At 48.5% G+C, this 21,010-nt stretch overlaps 2 protein-coding genes and 1 pseudogene across 2 annotated transcripts; all 3 read right to left on the bottom strand.

The window, feature by feature from the left end:
* Window positions 1-5,642: 5,642 nt before the first annotated feature.
* On the bottom strand, window positions 5,643-8,153 carry LOC123116717 (uncharacterized; annotated as a pseudogene).
* Window positions 8,154-15,583: 7,430 nt separating this feature from the next.
* LOC123116716 (putative zinc finger protein At1g68190) lies at window positions 15,584-16,508 on the bottom strand. Its single transcript, XM_044537639.1, has 2 exons — window positions 15,929-16,508; window positions 15,584-15,794 (listed from the first exon to the last, which is right to left on the bottom strand). Exons 1-2 carry the CDS (start codon window positions 16,391-16,393, stop codon window positions 15,792-15,794), a joined length of 468 nt encoding a protein of 155 aa, XP_044393574.1. The 5' UTR covers window positions 16,394-16,508; the 3' UTR covers window positions 15,584-15,791.
* A 1,798-nt stretch (window positions 16,509-18,306) lies between these two features.
* On the bottom strand, window positions 18,307-20,493 carry LOC123116715 (circumsporozoite protein). The gene is made up of 2 exons (XM_044537638.1): window positions 19,666-20,493; window positions 18,307-18,669 (listed from the first exon to the last, which is right to left on the bottom strand). Exons 1-2 carry the CDS (start codon window positions 20,365-20,367, stop codon window positions 18,589-18,591), a joined length of 783 nt encoding a protein of 260 aa, XP_044393573.1. The 5' UTR covers window positions 20,368-20,493; the 3' UTR covers window positions 18,307-18,588.
* Between the last annotated feature and the right edge of the window lie 517 nt (window positions 20,494-21,010).

The raw sequence follows: 21,010 nt of genomic DNA, 5'->3' as shown, positions 1-21,010 counted from the left end.
AGAGGTCTGGCTTAAGCAACAACGCATAATATATGATGACTTTCTTTGAGATTTCTAAAGAACCTTTTAATAAAATAGATTGAACAAGGCTATAACTCATAGATATCATCCTGTTAATTGGCTGCCAACCCATATGCCATGGTGGCCTATGGTCTATAGATTTGGACTTCACTTGCTTGCTCAGTACCGATGGATGGGTATGCAAAATTAAAAATTAAGATGGTTTGTGCAAAGAATGATATCAGGCTTTCGGTCCTCTGTTGTTTAATCTGATTTCAATAATGAAACTACCGCGGGGGGGGGGGGGGGGGGGGTATTGTAAGAGACCTAACCAGCAAATGACACATCAATGGTTATTTATAGCTAGAATGTTATAGCTAGAATGTTTGGGATTGCCTTTGAGGCAAAACAATTGCCAGGGGGATTAATAGCAGGGTGTCACCAATGTACTCCCTCCGTCCGAAAATACTTGTCGGAGAAATACATAAAAATGGATGTATCTAGCTAAAAAACATTTAGATACATTCATTCCTCCGACAAGTATTTTCGGACGGAGGGAGTACTAGATTATGGGCAATTTGATGTTTGGGATTGTGAGGGGAGCTTGAGCAACTCCGATTGATAGGCTTTATGAGGGACACATGGGAGGAGGTAGGCAGTGACAAAGAGGAGATGTGAGAGTGTTACCTTGTCTGATCCCACGACGACAATAAATTTCTTTCTAGGGACATCATTAAGAAGTACTCCCTCCGTTCCAAATTACTCGTCGCTGAAATACATCTAAATACATCTATACGTGCGACAAGTAATTCGGAACGGAGGAAGTAGAAAACATGTACTGGTGGAAATGATGGAGCTATGCCCAACAAAGCCCAGATGCTCGGAAACCCATGTGATACGGTTGTGATCAATGTGTATGAGGACTTTCCAAAATCAAATGTAAGCACGAGAAGAAGAGTTACTGTAAAGTGGTAAGCCGATCCTTCGCTCTCGTGACTGCGTCGCCCCCGGCGTGCGGCCGGCCGCGCACCTCTCTCTCCCGCCTCCAGCCCTCCTCTCCCCTTCCTCCCCGCCGCGGCCCGGATCTAGGCCCTACGGGGCCCATCTGGGCCTGGGCGGGCCGGCGGCGGGGCTGGTTGGCGGCGTGATTCCCGGGATGCAGGGGAACGGTGTTGCGTGACGGGGGCTGGCGGCACCGATGCCAGCTTGCTGCAGCACGGCCGGCGGGGCTTAGCGGGCCTGTTTCGGGCCTGGACGGGCAAGGGGTGGCCTGGTATGCCCCGCCGCCGTGTCCGGTCAGCTACCGCGACAGTGCCGGAGGCTCGACTTCTCGCACGACGACGGTGGAGGTGGTTCCCTTCCGCTCGGCTTTGGTGTTGTTGTTCTCGTCGCTTGGCGCCTCTCTCCGGTCTTCTCGGCCTCGTTGTGGTCCTCGTAGTCAGACGGCGTGGGCGGCGGCGCAACCGCGGTGGCGCAATGGGTGGTTGTTTGGGCGGTGGTGTTTGGTGTGCGGGAGAAATCCTTGCCGGTTCGTCTGGCGCCGTTGCGGTGACACCGGCGGGTGCCACCATTCCTTCTTGAAGGGCGTCGGTGGTAGCCATCCCCTACTTTCCTCCGCATACCGGGAGAAACCCTAGGACTTGTCCGGGCAGCAGCGTCATTGGCGTCGCACTCCTTCTTGGAGGTGCTGCTTGGTATGCGGCACTCGGAGCCTCGGGCTGTGGTGGGGTGTTTCCGGAGGGCGCAGCAGTGGCGGGCCTTCCGCGCTTTGTCGATCTGCCGTTGTTGGCATTATGTTCTTCTCCTTTTTTGTGTTTTGGCTTGTTGTGCTGCTCGCCCCAGCGTCGAGATGTATCCTATGTTGGCTGGTTGTTTTGGACTACAAAGCGGGGGGAACCCTTTTTCGGTAATGTAAGAACGATAGTTTACTGTGTTTTTTGTTGTTGAATACAAACGAGGAAATCTTGGATGGTCCTCCCACTGATGGTTTTTGTGAATGAGGTTAATGAACCCCTGCAATTTGCTGGCAAGGAGTTTGGTGACAAGTTTAAGGCTAGAATTTAGGAGGGAAATGAACACCTAATCATTGGTTGCCCTAAAAAACATCTAATCACTGATGATTTCTGGGGGGAAACCTTAGAGATTTCGGCATTGTAGGTTTGATTAAGACCTGATGGAAGTCGTCACAAACAACAAGTCCCATTTTATTCTGTTTCGGCACTTCTTTAGGAATAGGCACTTGAAGTCATCATGCCCAGGATACTATCAATGGGGATATTATGGACATTTTTTTTTTCAAAAAAAATCTCTGGTGAAAAAGGCGCAGGTAAAACAGAGAGACTCTCATGGGCCACGGCGATTGAGAAGTGATTGAGGTTAAAATACATGGTATGTTTCTTTAGGAACTTGCTATGCTTTATTGAGCAAACGAAATGTTCATCGAAATATAACGATGGAAGGTGTTCCAGATGACCATTTCACGATCATACTTTACGGCCAAGAAGATACCTTCAAGATAATCCGCACCATTCTACATGATTATGAATTGGCCTCGGGACAGAGAGTAAACCTCCAAAAATCTGCCATTTTCTATGGCAAGGGGAGTACGGAAGATATGAAACAGGAGGTGCAGCAGATTATTGGCATCTCTGTGGAAGCGAGTGAGAGATATCTCGGGCTGCCGACAGTTGTGGGAAGATCAAAGGAATGAACTTTCAAATATGTTAAGGAGAGTGCTAGAGGAAAAGTGGGTGGATGGAAGGGACAAGGATTGTCCAAAACTGCAAGAGAGGTGCTTGTAAAATCAGGCCTCCATCAACACCAACCTTTACTATGAGCTTTTTCCAACTCACAAAGAAAATGTGCGGGAATCTGTCAACTATCTCTTCAAACTTCCGGTGGGGTGAAACGAATGGTCAAAGAAAGGTGCATTGGATCGCCTGGGATAAGATGTGTACGAGGAAACATGAAGGGGGTCTTGGATTTTGCGACCCGGAGGCGTTCAACCAAGCTATGCTCGCAAAACAAGCGTGGAGGTTGATGCAGGACCCGAACTCTTTGTGTGCCAGGGTTTTGAAGGCTCGGTACTTTGTGGAAGGCTCCATCCTTAATGCTACCTGTCCAGACGGGGGCTCCTTCACATTCAGAAGTATCATACATGGCAGGAACCTCCTGTTAGATGGGCTGATATGGAGGATTGGAGATGGCACAAGTGTGAAACTTCACCATGATAATTGGATCCCACGGAAAGGAAGCTTGAGGCCACTAGGCCAAAGCTATGTACATGGGATAACGCATGTAAGTGATCTTCTTAACGAGCACGGCAACGCTTGGGACCAAGCAAAGCTGCAAGCTATGTTTCCCCAGGACGAGGTGGATGATATCATGCAAATTACGATTGGAGGGCCGACGATGGAGGATTATCTAGCATGGAATTTCACCAAAGATGGTGTCTTCACGGTGCGGTCGGCGTACCACCTACGGATGACCCAGAAACGACTGAAAACGGGCCGACCGGAAACATCATCTAACGTGGCGGACCACAAGGCGTGGATGAGCTTATGGGACACCGTAGCTCCGGGAAAGGCTAAAATGCATATGTGGCGGCTCATTTGGAATGGGCTAGCTGTCGGGGCTGAACTTCATAGGAGGAAGATCAAAGACGGGGTGCGATGTGTAGCATGTGGGAGGGAAGAGACCAACTACCACAGATTTTGGGGCTGTTTTCACTCAGCGAAGTTTTGGAAGATGATGCAATCGGAGATGAGGGTGCCGGTGGCGATCCCACCGGAGTCAGTCAGCCCCCAGACTACATTATCAAAATGGCTCTTGACATGGTTTGCTGACGCATCCGACGATGCAAAAGATGTCCAGGTCCAAGGGGTATATGCTCTGTGGCTCGCGCGGAACAATGCAAGAGAAGGTCAGAGAATAGAAGAAGAGGGAGCAATTGCGAAAAGGGTAATGCACCTAATGAAGGAGTGGCAGTCCATTCATGGAAGGAAGAGCAGGCAAGCATCGCAGGTCCAACGGGAGAAGTGGCAACCACCAGATGATGGGTGGATCAAGGTAAACGTCGACGGTGCTCTGTCCAAACTGGGGGAGATGGGAGGCGCTGGAGTTGTGTTCATGAATCAGGAGGGGGCTTTCTTGGGAGGATCATGTCATGCTTATCCGAGCTGCAAGGACCCGGCAAGAGCAGAACTATATGCTTGTAGAAGAGCAGCTCAGCTCGCAACAGAACTCAATGTACAAAACCTTCACGTTGAAATGGACTGCAAGGAGATCGTTTGCAAGCTGAGGAACAAGGGGGAAGGATCTCTCGGAGCTGGGACCGATCATCGAGGAGGTTAAGCAGATCCTGACTTCGAGAGAACGCTGGAAAATCACATGGGTTAGCCGATCTACTAACGTTGCTGCACATCGGTTAGCTAGGCATGGAGTGGCAACTAATTTATGTAATGTTTGGTTACATGAACCACCTGACTGCATTCTGCAGGTTGTATCAGACGAAATCCCTAGCTGGGAGCTTTAGATAAAGTTAAGATGTGAGTTTCAAAAAAAAAAAAAGATAATCCGCACCACAAATAAAAAATAGTCCACACCATGACCCATGAGAGTCTCTCTTTTTATTTTACTCCATCCGTTCGGAAATACTTGTCGCATAAAATAGATAAAATTAGATGTATCTAGAACTAAAATACGTCTAGATATATCCATTTTCCCGACAAGTATTTCCGGACAGAGGAAGTATTTGATATAGGCAATAAATATTGTCCAAATGCCATCATCAGAAACACCTTAAAAATGCATATTATTTTTAAGGGGAAAATGGCAATAATTATGCATGAATTTGCATTTTATTTAACACATCACAAATGAGTGTAGCTTGTCTCTATTTTTCTTCTTCGGTGCTCTTACATGTTTACAATATAAACATATATGAAAAAAGCCAATTTTTTGATTCACATCGCAGGCATGCACACACCGCCACTTGTTTATCTTTTTGAAGAACCAGCAGTTTCAGAGAATACAAGCACTAGCAATGCATGAAAATACATGATTTTATTTATCGTGGCTGAATTATTACATCTTGGTACCAGTTACCATAAGTACCCCCCTAAAAGGAATGCATCCCAAAACTATCTCTCTAAAAGGAATGAGCCCCAAACTATCAAAAAGGGAAAGAAAAATGGCAAAAAAAAAACTGAGAAAGGGGCTAAAGGTATGTATTTGTGTGCTGTGGAGAAGAGTGGTCTACCTAGGCATGACTGACTGTAATGTGTTGAGACATTATTTACACAGAAAAAAATGATGATGCAACTAAAAAATGTTTGATTTTTGTGTATATGCACTGTCTATATGCTAAAGGAATATGTAAAAAAGGGAAAAGAAAGAAAAAGGATCGATCAGATCTAATCAACCGTGAATTTATGCTGCATCTGGGTGTAGTACATGTTGGTGTTCATTGGTAGCCTTGGCGAATCTGCCCTTGACTCGCTTTCGCGTGTCCGCCCTTGCTTTTCGGGACGCATACATGATCTGCTTGCAGAACCTGCAAAATTGTTTCAAATTCAAATTCACATCAATTGCTTTTTTTGTCCGTATATAGAAGAGTTGTCAAATGATAAATTAATTCAGACTTACTTCCTGTTCTTCTTCTTCTCGTTGTACCTTTGCTTGGCCCTGTCCCTTTCCTCTCTCTTCTTACTAATGGTGCTCGGATCTTGCTGATGATGAGCCACCGCTGCTTGCTCATCCGCGGTCAGCATCTGTGATGGCCGGTTGGCATGATGACAGTCAGTGCCATTCTCCGGTGGTGGTGGCGGCGATATTAGGGGCAAGGCAGGGTAGAAAGTAGGGAAGTCATCAAGGAGCAGCGATGGATGATGATCGTTGCCCATGGATTGCAGAAGAGTAGTCGATGTCATGGCCGGCTGGCACGATAATGTTGATGGGTTGTAAGATGATGAGATGTGGCAGATTGACGGTGGCAGCTGCTGCTGTTGCTGCCAAGAAATTAAACCAAGCAATGTTATTTGTCATTGCCAAATAACTGGGATGCAAATTAATTTTGTTAATTAGCAGTGTGAGTGAGCGAATGAGTGGTATGTATGTATGTACCTCAAAAGTGAGTGAAGGCCCAGCTAAGTGATGACCAACAAGTACTCCATTAGTATTCTCAAGCACAGAACATTGTGGAGCACAGGTAGTTGAGCAGCCATTGTTCCAATCATCACAGACGAAGCTACTGCTGTTGGGGCCTCTTTGATCTCCTACTATTGTTGTTGTGCCACTCGCATCGCAGATCTGAGATCCATCCTCCATGAATGTAGTGAGAGCACCACAAATTAACACAATGAGTACTCATGCGCCATCCTAGTTAAGAGGTAAGAGAGATATTCAATCGTAATTAGCCGTCGATTCATCGAGGCGGCGGAAACCATCTTGGGACTTGTAGCTTGCATTTGTTGGCTTTATGCGCTAAAAATGAAGGTTTTTAGACGATTCATTTACCTTTGTACAATTCGCTCAACTAGAGAAAGACATCCTTTCTTTTACCATATACTCCATTACCAAATGAAAGTTATTTTTCAGATTTTTAACTTGGAAGATCGATACTTAGTCTCGATCCATATTTAACAGTCCCCTGTTTTCCTTGAAAAAGCAAGATTGCAATTGCACATTTTTCATACTCAAGTTAGTACATTTTGTTAAGAAAAAAACCCTTCAGGTGTGCCTTTTGTTTCTTGAGGGTTCACTGGTTCTGTAGTATCTGTGTAATTTTTCTAGAACTCATTTTTGCTTTTTATGTGATGTATACAGTCAAACTAACTAACATGCGTTCAATAGTGATTAGAAGGTACTGTCAGTCAGTTAGTTGGATATAAAGATCAAGCTTGGTACCACAAAAATTGAGAGGAGAACAGAACATTCATGGTAACCTTCATTAATCATTTCATCTGATCCCACAATTACATGTTATCCTTCATTAATCATTCATATGATCCTTAGATCATCGATCCACCATTACATGTATTAGGAAAGAAATCTTCATTTTTTACATCACAGATAGCACACTCCCCACTTCCTTTTGTTACAATACAATGTAGGTAGTAGCGCCAAGCCTATATCATTCCCTTGACTCACACTCTCTCACTCACTTTGTATTGTCATCATTCTCTCTTCTACATATCATTCTTTTGATCGATACATAGAAGCACTAATCACTGAATTTAGCTGCTGGATCACACACAATGTATCACACAATCAAACTGTCCAAGGAAGATTTGGCACACAAGAAACAAGACGATCAAGAAGAGTCTCCCACAATTGCACATACTGGCGCAAAAAAGAAGTGAAATTTGGAAATAAACCCAGTAGATGTTGTACCTGAACATCCTGTAGGATTTGGGGTAGGTTGTCGGCGAGCCAGGCGTCGAAGTCCTGCTGCGACGATGACGGCGCGTCGACGGAGAGGGTGCGGAGGACCTCGGCGGGCGCGGGGCAGCCGGTGTAAACCTCCACGAGGGAGGCGCCGCCGCGGCCGTCCGCGCGGCCGTCGGCGCAGTCGGTGCAGAGCGTGGCCCGCTGGGCGCCGATTTGGCAGCGGAGCGCGGCGGGCGCGGCGCAGCAGCCGTCGCAGAGCGGGGCGCGCGAATGGAGGCTCGCGAGCTCGCTGGCGCCGTGCACGGCGCCGTCGCACTCGAGGCAGAGCCTGGCGCCGTCGGCGAAGCAGAAGACGACGGCGCGCTCCGTGACGCAGTTGCTGCACCTGGACGACGACGATGGGAGCAGCTGGTGGTGGTCCGCCATTATGATGGCGCGTGCGCAGAGTGATGGCACTCCTCATTCATCTACCAGCGCATCCGCACTGCACGTGCCAAGGGCGGCGATGGCGAGTGGACGACGGACGGATGGGGCGGCGGCGCCGGCGAGGTGGGGGTCTAGAGGTGAAGAAATAGGCGGCGGGGGCTGGGGGGGAGGAGAGGCCCGGAGGGGTCTTGGCGGTTGGTTTGCGGTTGACGGGCGTGCCAAGTCCCCACGTAATGCGGGCCACGGCGGTTAGTTTGCGGGCACCGACTCGCGTGGGGGTCCTCGGCAGGCGGCGGATCTGGCGAGGCCCTCTGCTGGTTGGCGTCAGCGCGGTCTCGTGGCAGCGGCGTGAGGCCACGGCGGTGCTCCTCCCCTTTCCGCAGGCACATTGGACTCGAGCATGCGGCTATCCACGGCGACCGTCGGCTGGGGCTACCATGTAGCGGGGCTTTGGAGGTGGTCATGGCCGGTACTGTGAAGGTTGCGTGCGGCTGGAGTTGCTGGTGCCTCTGTTGAAAAAAATTTAGGATCATGCAGGAATAGCCCTTCAAGGCATATTTTTACGAGCACTCGTACACAACAGATATCTGTTTATCCATGCTCTTGTCAAATTGCAGCTCACGGCTGGATTGCCATCGTGCAGCTGTCATGAAGATAGTCCTCGTCCGCACATCAGTTTCGTATTTTTATAAAAGAAGAGTTAATTGTACAGAAGTACCACAATTGGGGCATTGGAAGCAGATTGGTATCAGGTTTGGTAATTTTTACGTGTCAGTATCAAGTCTGGGGCTAACCCTTACAAAAAGGTCTAAATCGCGTATAAACGCGTATTGACGGTGTATCTGACCGGCGGGGCCCGCCTGTCAGGTGCTGATGTGGCATGTTTTTTGCTGAAAACCCCTTTGCTTTAAATGCCCTCCCATCCCCATCCCCATTTAGATCCAATCGAAACAAAGAGGGCTACGATTCATCGCCGTCGCCGTCTCGAGACAACGACGCCGCCCCCCACGACGCATCCACAGTCGTCGCTGGCTCCCTCCTTCGCCGGCCCTGAGCTCCCCTGCGACCGCCGCCTCCCTCCGTCGCCCGTCTCCTCCAGTGCCCGTGTGCCCATCCGTCGCCGGCCCCTCCGCGCCGACCCGTCCCCGCCGGCTTTCTCCTGCCTGACGCCGATGACGAGGACACGAGCGGGAGCTGCGGCAGCGAGAAAAGAGGAAAAAGAGAGGGGAATGGAGGAGGGCTCACTGGGGAGCTCGAATCCGAGCTCAGGGAAGCCGGGGGCGGATCGTGGCGGTGGGAATCGGCGGCGGACGACGGTGACGCGAGGTGAGGATGGAGAGGAAGAGGAACCTCCTGGTGGCGCCCATGGAGCCGGGACAGAAGGAGGAGAAGAGGGAAGGCGTCAGGCTGGAGCCTGGAGCTACGGGAGGACATCCATGGCGGCTTGGCGTCGGGCTCCGGCTAGGTAGGGCGCTGGCGCGTCGCGGTCAACGGGAAGGCGGTGGCTCGATGCAGGGACTCCGGCGTCGAGGGACGAAGGGGAAGGACAGATCCGAGGTTCTCCAGCGCGGATTGGCCGGGAAACAAGGCGGCGCGTCGGGCTGGAGCTACGGGAGGCCATCAATGGTGGCTTGCCGTCGGGCTCCTGTCCAAAGGGGAAGAGAGGGAGCTCCGGGTGAGAGAGAGAGAAGAAAAAATGGAAGGAGGAAGAGAAGGAGAGAGGCAGGTTGCGGGGACGGCCTGGTCCTATTCCACGGTGATGGTGCTCCGGTGGCCGGCCGACGGCGAGGCGGGGCGGAGGCCGGGGCGGGGCGGGGCGGTGGTTACGAGAGTCGAAGGAGCTCGGGCTCGACGGGAGCCCCTCGATCCAGATCGGGCGCCACCGCGTGTGGGTTTTTTTGCAAATTACATGCCACGTCGGCACCCGACAGGTGTGCCCCGCTGGTCAGATACCCCGTCAATACGTGTTTATACGCGGTTTAGACCTTTTTGTAACGGTTAGCCCCAGACTTGATACTGACACGTAAAAATTACCAAACTTGGTACCAATCTGCTTCCAATGCCCCAATTATGGTACTTCCGTGCAATTAACTCATAAAAGAAACTCTAAGCACCATAGGTCACTCAAGTCTCAAACCTGGATGAACAAGCATGCTCCTTGCGGGCCTAGCCAATAGGGTGATATGTTCTCGTGTCTTCGTTGAGAGCTCGAAACCATATATGACGGGGCGCTAGCTGTTGCTCCATAGGAGTGGGTGCAAGGTGGGGCGTTGCACCCCTGGCCGTGACAGACTATCCCCGTACGTCGCCCAGTGTGTATTCTCTATGGCCTTTCTAAGTCCGTTTCATGGTAGTCACAGCGGTGAGGCAGCTAATTTCCCTTCAATGGGTGGCATATGTTTCAAAGATTGATGTCGGAGTGGCTACCTCAGTTGGCTCTTCAATGGGCCTCGTGGTGGCGGTTGTGGCTACACTTCTTGCTGATGTGTAGTGGCGGGTGACCCAGCCTTATCCTTTGTTGGAGGCAGTGGCGGCACCCAAATATGGTTATGGAGATCTCTACTTGGTGTGGCGAGCCTTTTTTTGGGTCAGGCATGCTGACGTGCATACCTCGTCGTGGCGTGGATGAACTACCGAGTGGAAGCTCTGCGCTTTGGCGTCTCCCACGGTGTTGTTTTTCTCATGAGGACGTCCGCATGGTCCTCTCCATGCCAGGGCTCCAGATGAAAACCCTTTCCCGTTCCTTTAGACTCGACGACGGCGATGCTATGTATCGTTACCCTGTTGAGGGCGCTGTCGTGGAGCTCAGATGCCTTAGGTCATATGGAGTGGCACTGGCTTGAGGCCCTCGTGTATGCTCGACTGCTTAGTCATATTATTTTGTGCACTTAAGCATTGTTTTGGGGTAATATTTATTAACTATTTATTCCTTGATCTGCTTTGTAAAGGGACAATGGGGCAAAACCATATTTATAGTTTTCGGAATCTATAAAGTAGAAAAAGCGAAGATAAAGGAGAAAACAAGTTGGATACTTGGCAGGGTAAATATATTTCTTAGTTGGTAAATTAGTTTTATTAAGGTTCAGCTTAAGCAACATCCATAATATATGATGTCTTTGTTTGTGATTTCTAAAGAACCTTTTAATACTAAAATAGATTGAACAGGGCTAACACTCATAGATATCATCTTGCTAATTGGCTGCCAGCCCATATACCATGGTGGCCTGGGGTCTATATATTTGGAGGTCACATATTTATGCTTGCTCAGTACCAGATGGATGGGTATGGAAAATTGAAAATTAAGATGGTTTGTGCAAAGAATGATAGTATCAGATCTGCGGGCCTATGTTGTTTCATCCTATTTTGGTGGTGATGGGGGGGGGGGGGGGGGGCAAAGAACTGTGCATTTATCTTTTGAATTGAGAAGGATACCTGGTTCTTGGCTTTTGCTGACTAAGAGGGAAGCAAGGTATATAAAGGGGAAACTGCCCACTGCCAAACAAAAAGATTAGTAGGATTAAGTGTTTTTTCATAAAAGACGTTGATGAAAAGGAGGCATGCACTACTGGAATCGCCCTATACGCCGAGTGCCATGGACACTCGTCAAAGAGTCAATAACCGCCGGCAACACCTTTGCTGAGAGTTGCATTGTACGTATTCTTAATAATGAAGACCGAAGCTTAATGCGGTTGGACTATTGAACTATTTAAACATGTCATTTTGCTTGTCGGTAGGCGAGGTGGGACTAAATCTTTGCCGAGAGCAACTCTCGGTAAAGAGTTGTAACCGTGACCGTGCCGTTAGTCGCCGCCGGATGTGCCACATGGCAAATCTTTGCCGTGTGGTGGCCAGATGGCCCTCGGCAAATAGTGCCTTTGCCGAGTAGAGCCTGTTTGCCGAGGCCTACTCTCGGCATTATCATGTGTTTGCCGAGATACTCCCTTTGCCGAGTGCTACTCTCGGCATTCATTACTTTGCCGAGTGCCCGTGGGTTGGCTCTTGGCGAAGACCCTGACACCCGGCGTCTACGAAAATTCCAGTAGTGATGACTTTTGAACGTTCGCTCTGAGAACAGTGGGTTGACCATAGTAGGATTCTGGAATGTCTTTGAGGCAAAATAATTGCCAGGGGGCAAGCTTTTCAACATGAGCCGATTGTCATCAATGTACAGATCATGGGGAATTCAATGTTTTGGATTGTGAAAGGGAGGTTGAGCAAGTTCCATTGATAAGTTTTATTAGCAATGGGTTGGAGGTCAGTCAGTGACGAAGAGGAGATGTGAGAGGGTTTTACCTTGTATGATCCCACGATGACAATGAAATTTCTTTCCAAGGACGCTATTAAGAAGCGGAAAAGATGTATACCCATGGAAAGGATGGAGTTATGCCCACCAAAGCCCAGATGTTCTAAAACCCCGACGATAGTGTTGTGCTCAATGTGTCATGAGGCCTTTCCAGAATCAAGTTTAAGCACGATAGTTTCCTTTTTTTGTTGTTGCTGGATACAAACGAGGGATGGTCCTGCCATCTGCCGGCAAGGAGTGTAGTGACGAGCTTAAGGCTGGAATTCATGAGGAAAATGGAGATGTTATAATTGGTGACTTCTGGGGAGAGAACAACATAGATTTCTCTCGCAAGAAAAACAACAACATATATTTCATGATATGGTCAATTTTTTATAGGAAAAGACAAACCCTAAACGTTCGGGTTTTACCCATGGCAAATCGAATGTTTTTTATGGCAATTTTAGTTGACGCAAGGATGCCAAGCTTAGCTGGCTTGCATGAAATATTTTCTTGAAAAAAGGAAACTGCGGGCGGAATTGAAATGCTTACCAACTAAATTTGTCATCCTCGCGTCAACTAAAGTTGCCTTAGAAAACGTTTGATTTGCCATGGGCAAAATCTGAACTTTCGGGACTTACCGCAGTCCCTTTTTATTTGGTATATACCATAAATATCGTCCAAATGTCATCTTCAGAAACACCTTTGAAAATTCATATTATTTTGAGGGGAAAAGGGGAATAATTATACATGAATTTGTTTTTTTAACAGACAACAAATTCGTATCTTGTCTCTATTTTTCTTCGTATTTAGTGCTGTTACATGTTTACAATATAGACATTTGGGGGGCGGCGGGGGGGGGGGGGGGGGGGCAATTGTTTTGTTGACATCGTAAGCACGCACACCTTAGCTTGTTCATATTTTTGAAAAACCAGTAGTATCAGATAATACAAGCATTGGTAATGCATGAAAATCCATGATTTTAGTTTTCCGGGCCAAAAAATATTATTACATCTTGGTACCAGCTACCATAAGTACCTCCCTAAATAGAATGTGTCCCAAAACTATCTCTCTAAAAAGAGTGAGCCCCAAACTATCAAAAAAGGTTAAGAAAAAATAACAGAAAAACGAGAAAATGGTTAAGAGGTACGTATTTGTGTGCTGTGTACAAGAGTGTTCTACCTAGGCATGACCCACTGTAATGTGTTGAGGCATTATTTACAGCGAAGAAAATGATGTAACTAAAAAATGTTTGGTTTTTGTGTATATGCACTGTCTATATGCAAAAGGAATATTATAAAAAAGAGAAAAATTAAGAAAAAGATCTATCTGATCTATTCAATCGTGAATTTATGCTGCATCTGGGTGTAGTATGTGTTGGTGTTCATTGGTAGCCTTGGCGAATCTGCCCTTAATTCGCTTTCGCGCGTCCGTCCTCGCTTTTCAGGATGCGTACATGATCTGCTTGCAGAACCTGCAAAATTGTTTCAAATTCAAATTCGAACTCGCATACTTTTTTGTCTGTATAAAAGAGTTGTCAAATGAAAAATTAATTCAGACTTACTTTCTGTTTTTCTTCTTCTCGTAGTACCTTTGCTTGGCTCTGTCCCTTTCATCTCTCTTCTTACTAACGGTGCTCGGATCTTGCTGATGAGGATTCGCCGCTGCTTTCTCATCTGCGGCCAGCATCTGCGATGGCTGGTTGGCATCATGACAGCCAGGCCCGTTCTCTGGTGGTGGTGGCAGTGATATTAGGGGCAAGGCAGGGCAGGAAGTAGGGAAGCCATCGAGGAGCAGCGATGGATGATAATCGTTGCCCATGGATTGCAGAAGGGTAGTTGATGTCATGACCGGCTGGCACGACGATGAGGATGGGTTATAAGATGAGTATGATGATGATAAGATGTGGAAGATCGATGGTGGCAGCTGCTGTTGCCGCCAATGTTATTGTCTCATTACGCGGCCGGATTCACTGTGCGCCCTCAAGGCAAGTTACTACCCTAATGGTAATTTTGAAGATACTGTGTTGTAATGCCTCGCCGACTTGGCACGCTATCCACCATGGCCTCGAACTTCTCAAGAAGGGCTTGATTTTTAGGGTAGGAAACGGGGAACACATTCGCATTCGGAGGGACCCTTGGCTCTTCCGCCCTTTCTCCTTCAAGCCAGTGTCACCGAGAGGTACATGCCGCTTGAGACGCGTGGCAGAGCTACTGGATGATGCCGGGAGATGGTATGGAGATCTCCTACGACGCCACTTCCTTCCCGTGGATGTTGCGGTTATCACGAAGATCAAGTTGTCGACAAGGGGCTTTGAGGATGTCCTCACCTGGGCACCTGATCCCACGGGCGTCTTCACTGTACGGAGCGCCTACCGCCTTGCCCTCGACGAGAGGAACCGCAGGTCATCGTGCGCCATGAGCAGGGCGCCGGACGGCACACGTGCTGTCAGAGAAGCATTGTGGGGGTGCCCTGCCCCTTCAAAGGTACGCGTGTTTTCTTGGCGGCTTGTCACAAACTCTCTGGCTACAATGGAAAATAAGGCAAAGAGAAAGATCGAGACTTCTGACATTTGCACGATCTGTGGCGTGGAACGCGAGGATACTTTCCACGCTTTTTGCGGATGTCCGATGGCTCGAGGATTCTGGCGTGCGATGAGTAAGCATTGGAGGATGCCCCGGCTGGAAAACATCGAGCATACATGACGGGAGTGGTTGCTGCATCTTCTCAACAAGAGCAGTGAGGAGGAACGACTTCCTATATTGAGACACTATGGAGAACTTGGCATATTGAGACAGGTAATTATGATTGAAGCTGCTGATGCTGGTGCCTCTTTGATCTCCTACTATTGTTGTTGTCCCATTCGCATCGCAGATTTGAGATCCATCCTCCATGAATGTATTGAGAGCAGCACAAATCAACTGAATGAGTACTCATGTGCCATCCTAGTTAAGAGCTACTCCTTCCGTCCCAAAATTCTTGTCTTAAATTTGTCTAAACACGGATGTATCAAGTCACATTTTAGTATTAGATACATCCGTATCTTGACAAGTCTAAGACAAGAATTTTGGGACGGAGGGAGTACGTAAGAGAGATATTCAATCATAATTACCTGTCGATTCGTTGAGGCAGTGAAACCTATCTTGGCACTTGTAAGCTAGCATTCTTGGCTTTGTGTGCCAGAAAAGAAGGAAGGTTTTTAGTTGATTCAGTTATATATTACTCCCTCCATTTCTAAATATTTATTTTTCTAGAGATTTCAACAAGTGACTACATACGGATGTATATAGACATATTTTCCTTTTTGCTTTTTGTGTGGTGTATACAGTCAAACTAACTAACATATGCGTTCAATAGTGATTAGAAGGTACTGTCAGTCAGTTAATCAGTTAGATCAAGCTTGGCACCACAAAAATTGAGATGAGAACTGAATATGCATGCTATTCTTCATTAATCATTCATATGATCCTTAGATCATCGATCCACCATTACATGTGTCAGGAAAGAAATCTTCCCTTTTTCATCAAAGATAGAGCACACTCCCCACTTCCTTATTTGTCACAATGTACTCCTCATATCCCTTCATTAATCACTCACACTCTCTCTCACTCACTTGTATTGTCATCATTCTCTCTTCTCTATATCATTCCCTTGATCGATACATAGCCGGAGCAGCACTACCCACTGAATTCAGTCACTGGATCACACACAATATATCACTGTCCATGTAAGATTTGGCACACAAGATCATCAAGAAAAGTCTCCGTCAACTGCATATACTGGCGCAAAAAGGAAGTGAAATTTAGAAATTAACCAAAGTAGATATGGTACCTGAATCTCCTGTAGGAATTGTGGGAGGACGTCGGCGAGCCAGGCGTCGAAGTCATCCTGCGAGGACGGCGCTTCGACGGAGAGGATGCGGAGGATCTCGGCGGGCGTGGGGCAGCCGGTGTACTCTTGCACGAGGGAGGCGCCGCCGTCCGGCAGGGCGAGGCGGTCGGCGCAGTCGGTGCAGAGCGTGGCCCGGTGGCCGCCGACTTGGTAGCGGAGCGCGGCGGGCGCGACGACGCAGGCGTCGCAGAGCGGGGCGCGCCGGTGGAGGCTCGCGAGCGCGCTGGCGCCGTGCAGGGCGGCGTCGCACTGGAGGCAGAGCCTGGCGCCGTCGGCGAAGCAGAAGACGAGGGCGCGCTCGGTGACGCAGTTGCTGCACGCGGACGGCGGGATCGGCTGGTGGCGGTCCGCCATTATGATGGCGTGCGCAGAGTGATGGCACTCCTCATTCATGTACCAGCACATCCGCACTGCACGTGCCAAGGGCGGCGACTGCGGGTCGATGGATGGGGCGGCTGCGCCGGCGAGGTGGGGGCCTAGGGGTGAATAAATAGGCGGCGGGGAAGGGTCTTGGCGGTTGGTTTGCGGTCGACGGGTGCGCCGAGTCCCCAGGTAATGCGGGCCACGGCGAGCGTGCTGCTCGCGCGGTTAGTTTACGGGCCACGACTCGTGTGGGGGTCCTCGGCAGGGGCGGGACCTGGCGAGGTCCGTCTGCGCGGTTTCGTGGCCTTCCTCCTTGACGGCGCGGACGCGGATGCCCCGGCGGTATGGACTCATACGCCGCGCTCCGGAACAAGCGCCATGCCACGGTGTACGCCTGCCAGCAGATGTGGCCACCTACGAGCGAAACTTGCTTATCCTAGCTGTCTTTTATTTTTTGCGAGGTAAAAGGGAGTTTTATTCCATATTAATATTGATAGGGGTTACATTCCAGAGGCAGTAATTGCTCTATACAAGGAGGTCCTTGACCAAGCCACACATGACTATATAACGTTAAATGATCTGTTACCCTATTTTGCTCTCTCGTAAGCTTATGGGAAAACAAACTCCCGGATAAGCATGTATGCTTTTATCTCCGCGACTAAGTGCACATACGCTGACCTGCTTAGTATAGAATTGAAAAGACTTCGCAATGCTTCCGAAGAGTAGGATTGAACAACTATAGTACCCTCTGAGTGCTGGATTGCCAAAACCATGTCCTGCATGCGTGCATGAATCTCCGTCTCCAAAGCATCATTGCAACTAAAAATATACCAGTAAGCGGCAAACACCACACCACCATCATGACGACACAGATGCTGCTCCATCCGCCGATGGATAAGAACCATCCACCGAAACGCCGATACCTCAATGGTCCGAATTTCCTTTCCTTGCACCACGTCTGACTGCAATTGCCACACACGCCAAGTCAACATTAGGATTGTACCGATGTTGTTTTGAACATTCTTCAGGTCTGAAGATTGCTTTCGTAAAAGTGAAATTGTTTGTTTTGAAGAAGCTCGGACTGACTGTGAAGTATATGAAGAAATTTTTACTTGTTTTGAAGGCGGTTTTTTTTGCGGGGAAGGCGGTTTACGGATGAAGTATTTGGGGCTTTCTGTCCAAAACACTATATACTTAGAAAAAAATAGCCGGAGAAAAAGCGAGGCTAAAATAGAAAACGAGTTAGATACTTGGCAGGCTAAATTTCGTTCTTTTAGGTGGTAAATTAGTTGTATTGAGGTCCAACTTAAGCAATATCACATAATATAAGATGTCTTTTTTTCTAATAAAATATATTTAACAAGGCAAACACTCATAGACATCATCTTGTTAATTGGCTAATTGGCTGCCAACTCATATACCAGGGTAGCCTGGGCCCATAGATGTCAAGGTCACTTAGTTATACTTAATAAACGGGTATGAAAAATTAAAAAATAAGATGGTTTGTGGCACATAATGATATCAGATAGATATTGTACGAGACAAAACGTAGCTAATGCTAAAATTATACCTAATCAATCACTTTTTTTTTGTAGAGAAAAGATTGGAAATTGTCATAGTATAACATTACATTTCAAAAGTGACATTGTAGTTTCAATAGTTTCCGAGAAAGATTGGCGCAGTATTAGATTTAGGATAATACTTTGGGGTGAATGTGATGATAGTATGTGGCAGCAGCTCCAGTAATTGTGTAACAGTTCATTTCGACAGAGGAGCCTGATAAATGGCAGTGACTGTTCATCAAATTTGGTGTGTTTTTTTCTTCTTCAGAACTGTCATGTGTACTTTGACTTTATAGATTGTAAAATCATTCACGGACGATTAGTGGAGACATGTCCAAGTCGCAAAATCATCCACATGCATCAGCGTTGTGTTTTGTTGTGCGCTGCAATATATAATGTGCATCATATTTCCATTGATCGACTTTCCGAATGACAAACGATATCCAGTGCATATAGCACAACACAGGCGAACAGAGCAGACCGATTAAACTAACCTGACAAATCTAATGATGATGATGAGTGTACTCACTCACTAACCCCCCTTTGTCTAAGCTAATTAACCCTCACCTTACTATCTCCTCTCCTACTAGCCGGACCTCTTTATGTACATTTGAGAGCACACGAACTAGGAGCTATATAGCTAAGCAGAATCCTCTGCTCGATCGCCTGTTGCTGTTAGTTACCACCCCAAGCTTCGTTGAGGTCGAACAGCAGGTGGCCCTTCTCGTCCCGGTAATCCTCCTTGATCTTGTGCTCCTGCACAGCATCAGTCAAAACGATTTTTAGCTTGATGAAGCAACAACATTTCAAAACTCAACTGGTCCACGATGCACGCAACGGGGAATTTAAAAACAAAAAATGCACAGCAAACAAGACGGAATCCAGCTGCAGCTGCCACTCTAGTGGCAACAAAATAAGCAAACACGCTTACTGGTAGATTTTTCTTTTCTTAAGAAACTGTTTCTACCAGTGGATTGTTTTTTTACAATATACTCCCTCCATTCCTAAATAATTGTCTTTCTAGAGATTTCAACAAGTGAATACATACAAAGCAAAATGAGTGAATCTACACTCTAAAACATGTCTATATACATCCGTATGTTGTAGTCCATTTGAGATGGACAGAAAGACAAATATTTAGGAACGGAGCGAGTAGACAGTTATTAGTAGAGTTGATCTTGATTGGAGTAAGTAAAAAATTTGAACGAAAGGACTGGCAGCCATGGTGGGCCCGGCGGCACGATACCGCCAGCCGCGGCCCACGAGCCCTTGCCGGCCGGCAGGCATCCGATGAGTCTACAACAACCTCTACCGCAAGCAGAGCGAGGAAAAAGTAGTTGTCTTGCAAAGCAAGTCAGAACGAAATAAAAAAAACTATCTACCACTAGTACTCGTACGAATTACCCAGAGATTTAGAAGAAAAAAAAAAGAAAAAGGAGGAGCAGCCTCCTGGAGACCCAAACCCCAGCGGAAGATGCATGTCGACGTGCAAATCCAAACGAACATCACGTCGCATGTGGGAACGCATCAACGATAGGAAAAAAGGCACCAAAATCATTTTTATCATTTTTTTTCTAGTAAAAACGCAGCGAAATCATTTTTCCGCTAGTTTCGTTGGCAAAAGTGAGCGGCACAGGCGAGATAGATAACCGACCGATAACCGTCAAAGGATCGGAGAGAGATAGAGAGTGCAGAAACCGGACGGAGACTCCGCGAATAATTGGAAAACGAGAACGGGATAAGAAAGCTCACCTCCACTTTAGCCTCGGTCGCCGCAGCTTCGCCGGCGGCGAGGTCCGTCCGCGAGCGCTTCGTCGGCGAGCCGCGCCCCTCGGTGCCGCTCGACGGCCCTCCGCCTCCGCCCGACCCCTGCGCCGCCGTCGGCCGCGCTGCTTCGTCGCCGCTCGAGGACGCTCCCGATCCGGCGGCGTTGGCGAAGTCGAAGGGCGTCTCCGGGCTCGACTCCACGCTGGTGGCAGTCGCCTTCTCGCTCACGCGCACCCGTCGCCGCGACCGCGCCCGGTCGGCGCCGCTCGTGGAAGGGCCGGACCCGGTTGCCGAGCCTGAGAAGTAGTGCGGCGGTACCTCCGGCCTCCGCGCGGTGAAAGACAGGCGCTTCGGCTTCGGGGCAGACCACGCCCTCTCCTCCTCCTCCTCCTCCTCCTCCTCGCCGGAACACGCGCCGGATCCGCCGAGAACGGGGCGCCCCGGCCGCGCGGAGGGGCTCTTCAGCGACGGCAGACACGCGGTTCCTTCAGCCCGCGCAGGCAGCCGCGACCGCGGCCGCTTCGGCCATCCCTCCGGGATCGGCGGCAGCTCGGCCTCCTCTGGCCGCTGGAGACCGTCGTACGGCCGGGCGATCCACTCCGGCCACCGCACGAGGTTCCTGCTCCGGAGGCTGAGCAGAATCTTGGCGGCCGCGACGGCCAGGTCCTCCTCTCCGAACTCCGCCATGGGGAAAGGAAAGCCGCGAGAAACCAAGTCCCGCACGCCGCCGTTCCGCGGAAATAAAGAGGGAGGCCACGGGAGGGAGGTGGTGGCCGTTTTATAGGTGATGACGAATTCGGCTTGGAGAAGGAGACGGACTGCGGTGGCCGCGGCCTAGACCCTACAAACCTGCACGCCTGGTTAAATCGTCCGTAGGTGTAGCTTTGTCCAGCAGGCTGATTTTCCTTTGGAAAAAAATATAAAAATGTTTATTCTCTGAACAAATTAGGACGCGTTTTTGGCGAGGGAGTACTCCCTCGGCGAAGACTATAAGCCCTGTTTGGTTACACGGACGGACTAAAGTTTCTTTTAGTTCCTGTGTAACCAAACAGAAGGAAGATTTTTTAAGAAACTAGAAAAAAACTCTATCGAAAGGGTTTTTTCTTTAGTCTCGGAGACTAAAAAAAGTTTAGTCTCTTGCAACCTAACACCCCCTAAGACTGAGGAGTACTACCTCCATTTCATAATATAAAAACGTTTTTAACACTATACTAGTGTAAAAAGCGTTTCTTATATGAGAAAATTTTGTTTTTGCCACTCCAGATTTCGCCAATTTTCCTTATGCCACTTTAGATTTTGACATTTCACTTTTGCCACGCTTAGTTTTTGA

The sequence above is a fragment of the Triticum aestivum genome, chromosome 5B, assembly GCF_018294505.1.
Source record: "Triticum aestivum cultivar Chinese Spring chromosome 5B, IWGSC CS RefSeq v2.1, whole genome shotgun sequence".
NCBI classification, from domain to species: Eukaryota; Viridiplantae; Streptophyta; class Magnoliopsida; order Poales; family Poaceae; genus Triticum; species Triticum aestivum.
The sequence above is the reverse complement of the archived record's forward strand: the minus strand, read 5'-3'. Positions and strand labels throughout refer to the sequence as shown.

What these genes read in the sequence shown, in the direction of transcription:
- LOC123116716 (XM_044537639.1), bottom strand. Translation starts at nt 16,393, where the DNA reads ATGTGCTGGTACATGAATGAGGAGTGCCATCACTCTGCGCACGCCATC.
- LOC123116715 (XM_044537638.1), bottom strand. Translation starts at nt 20,367, where the DNA reads ATGGCGGAGTTCGGAGAGGAGGACCTGGCCGTCGCGGCCGCCAAGATT. An exon ending in CGACCGAGGCTAAAGTGGAG is followed by an intron (nt 18,670 to 19,665) that starts GTGAGCTTTCTT and finishes GATGCTGTGCAG; the next exon opens with GAGCACAAGATCAAGGAGGA.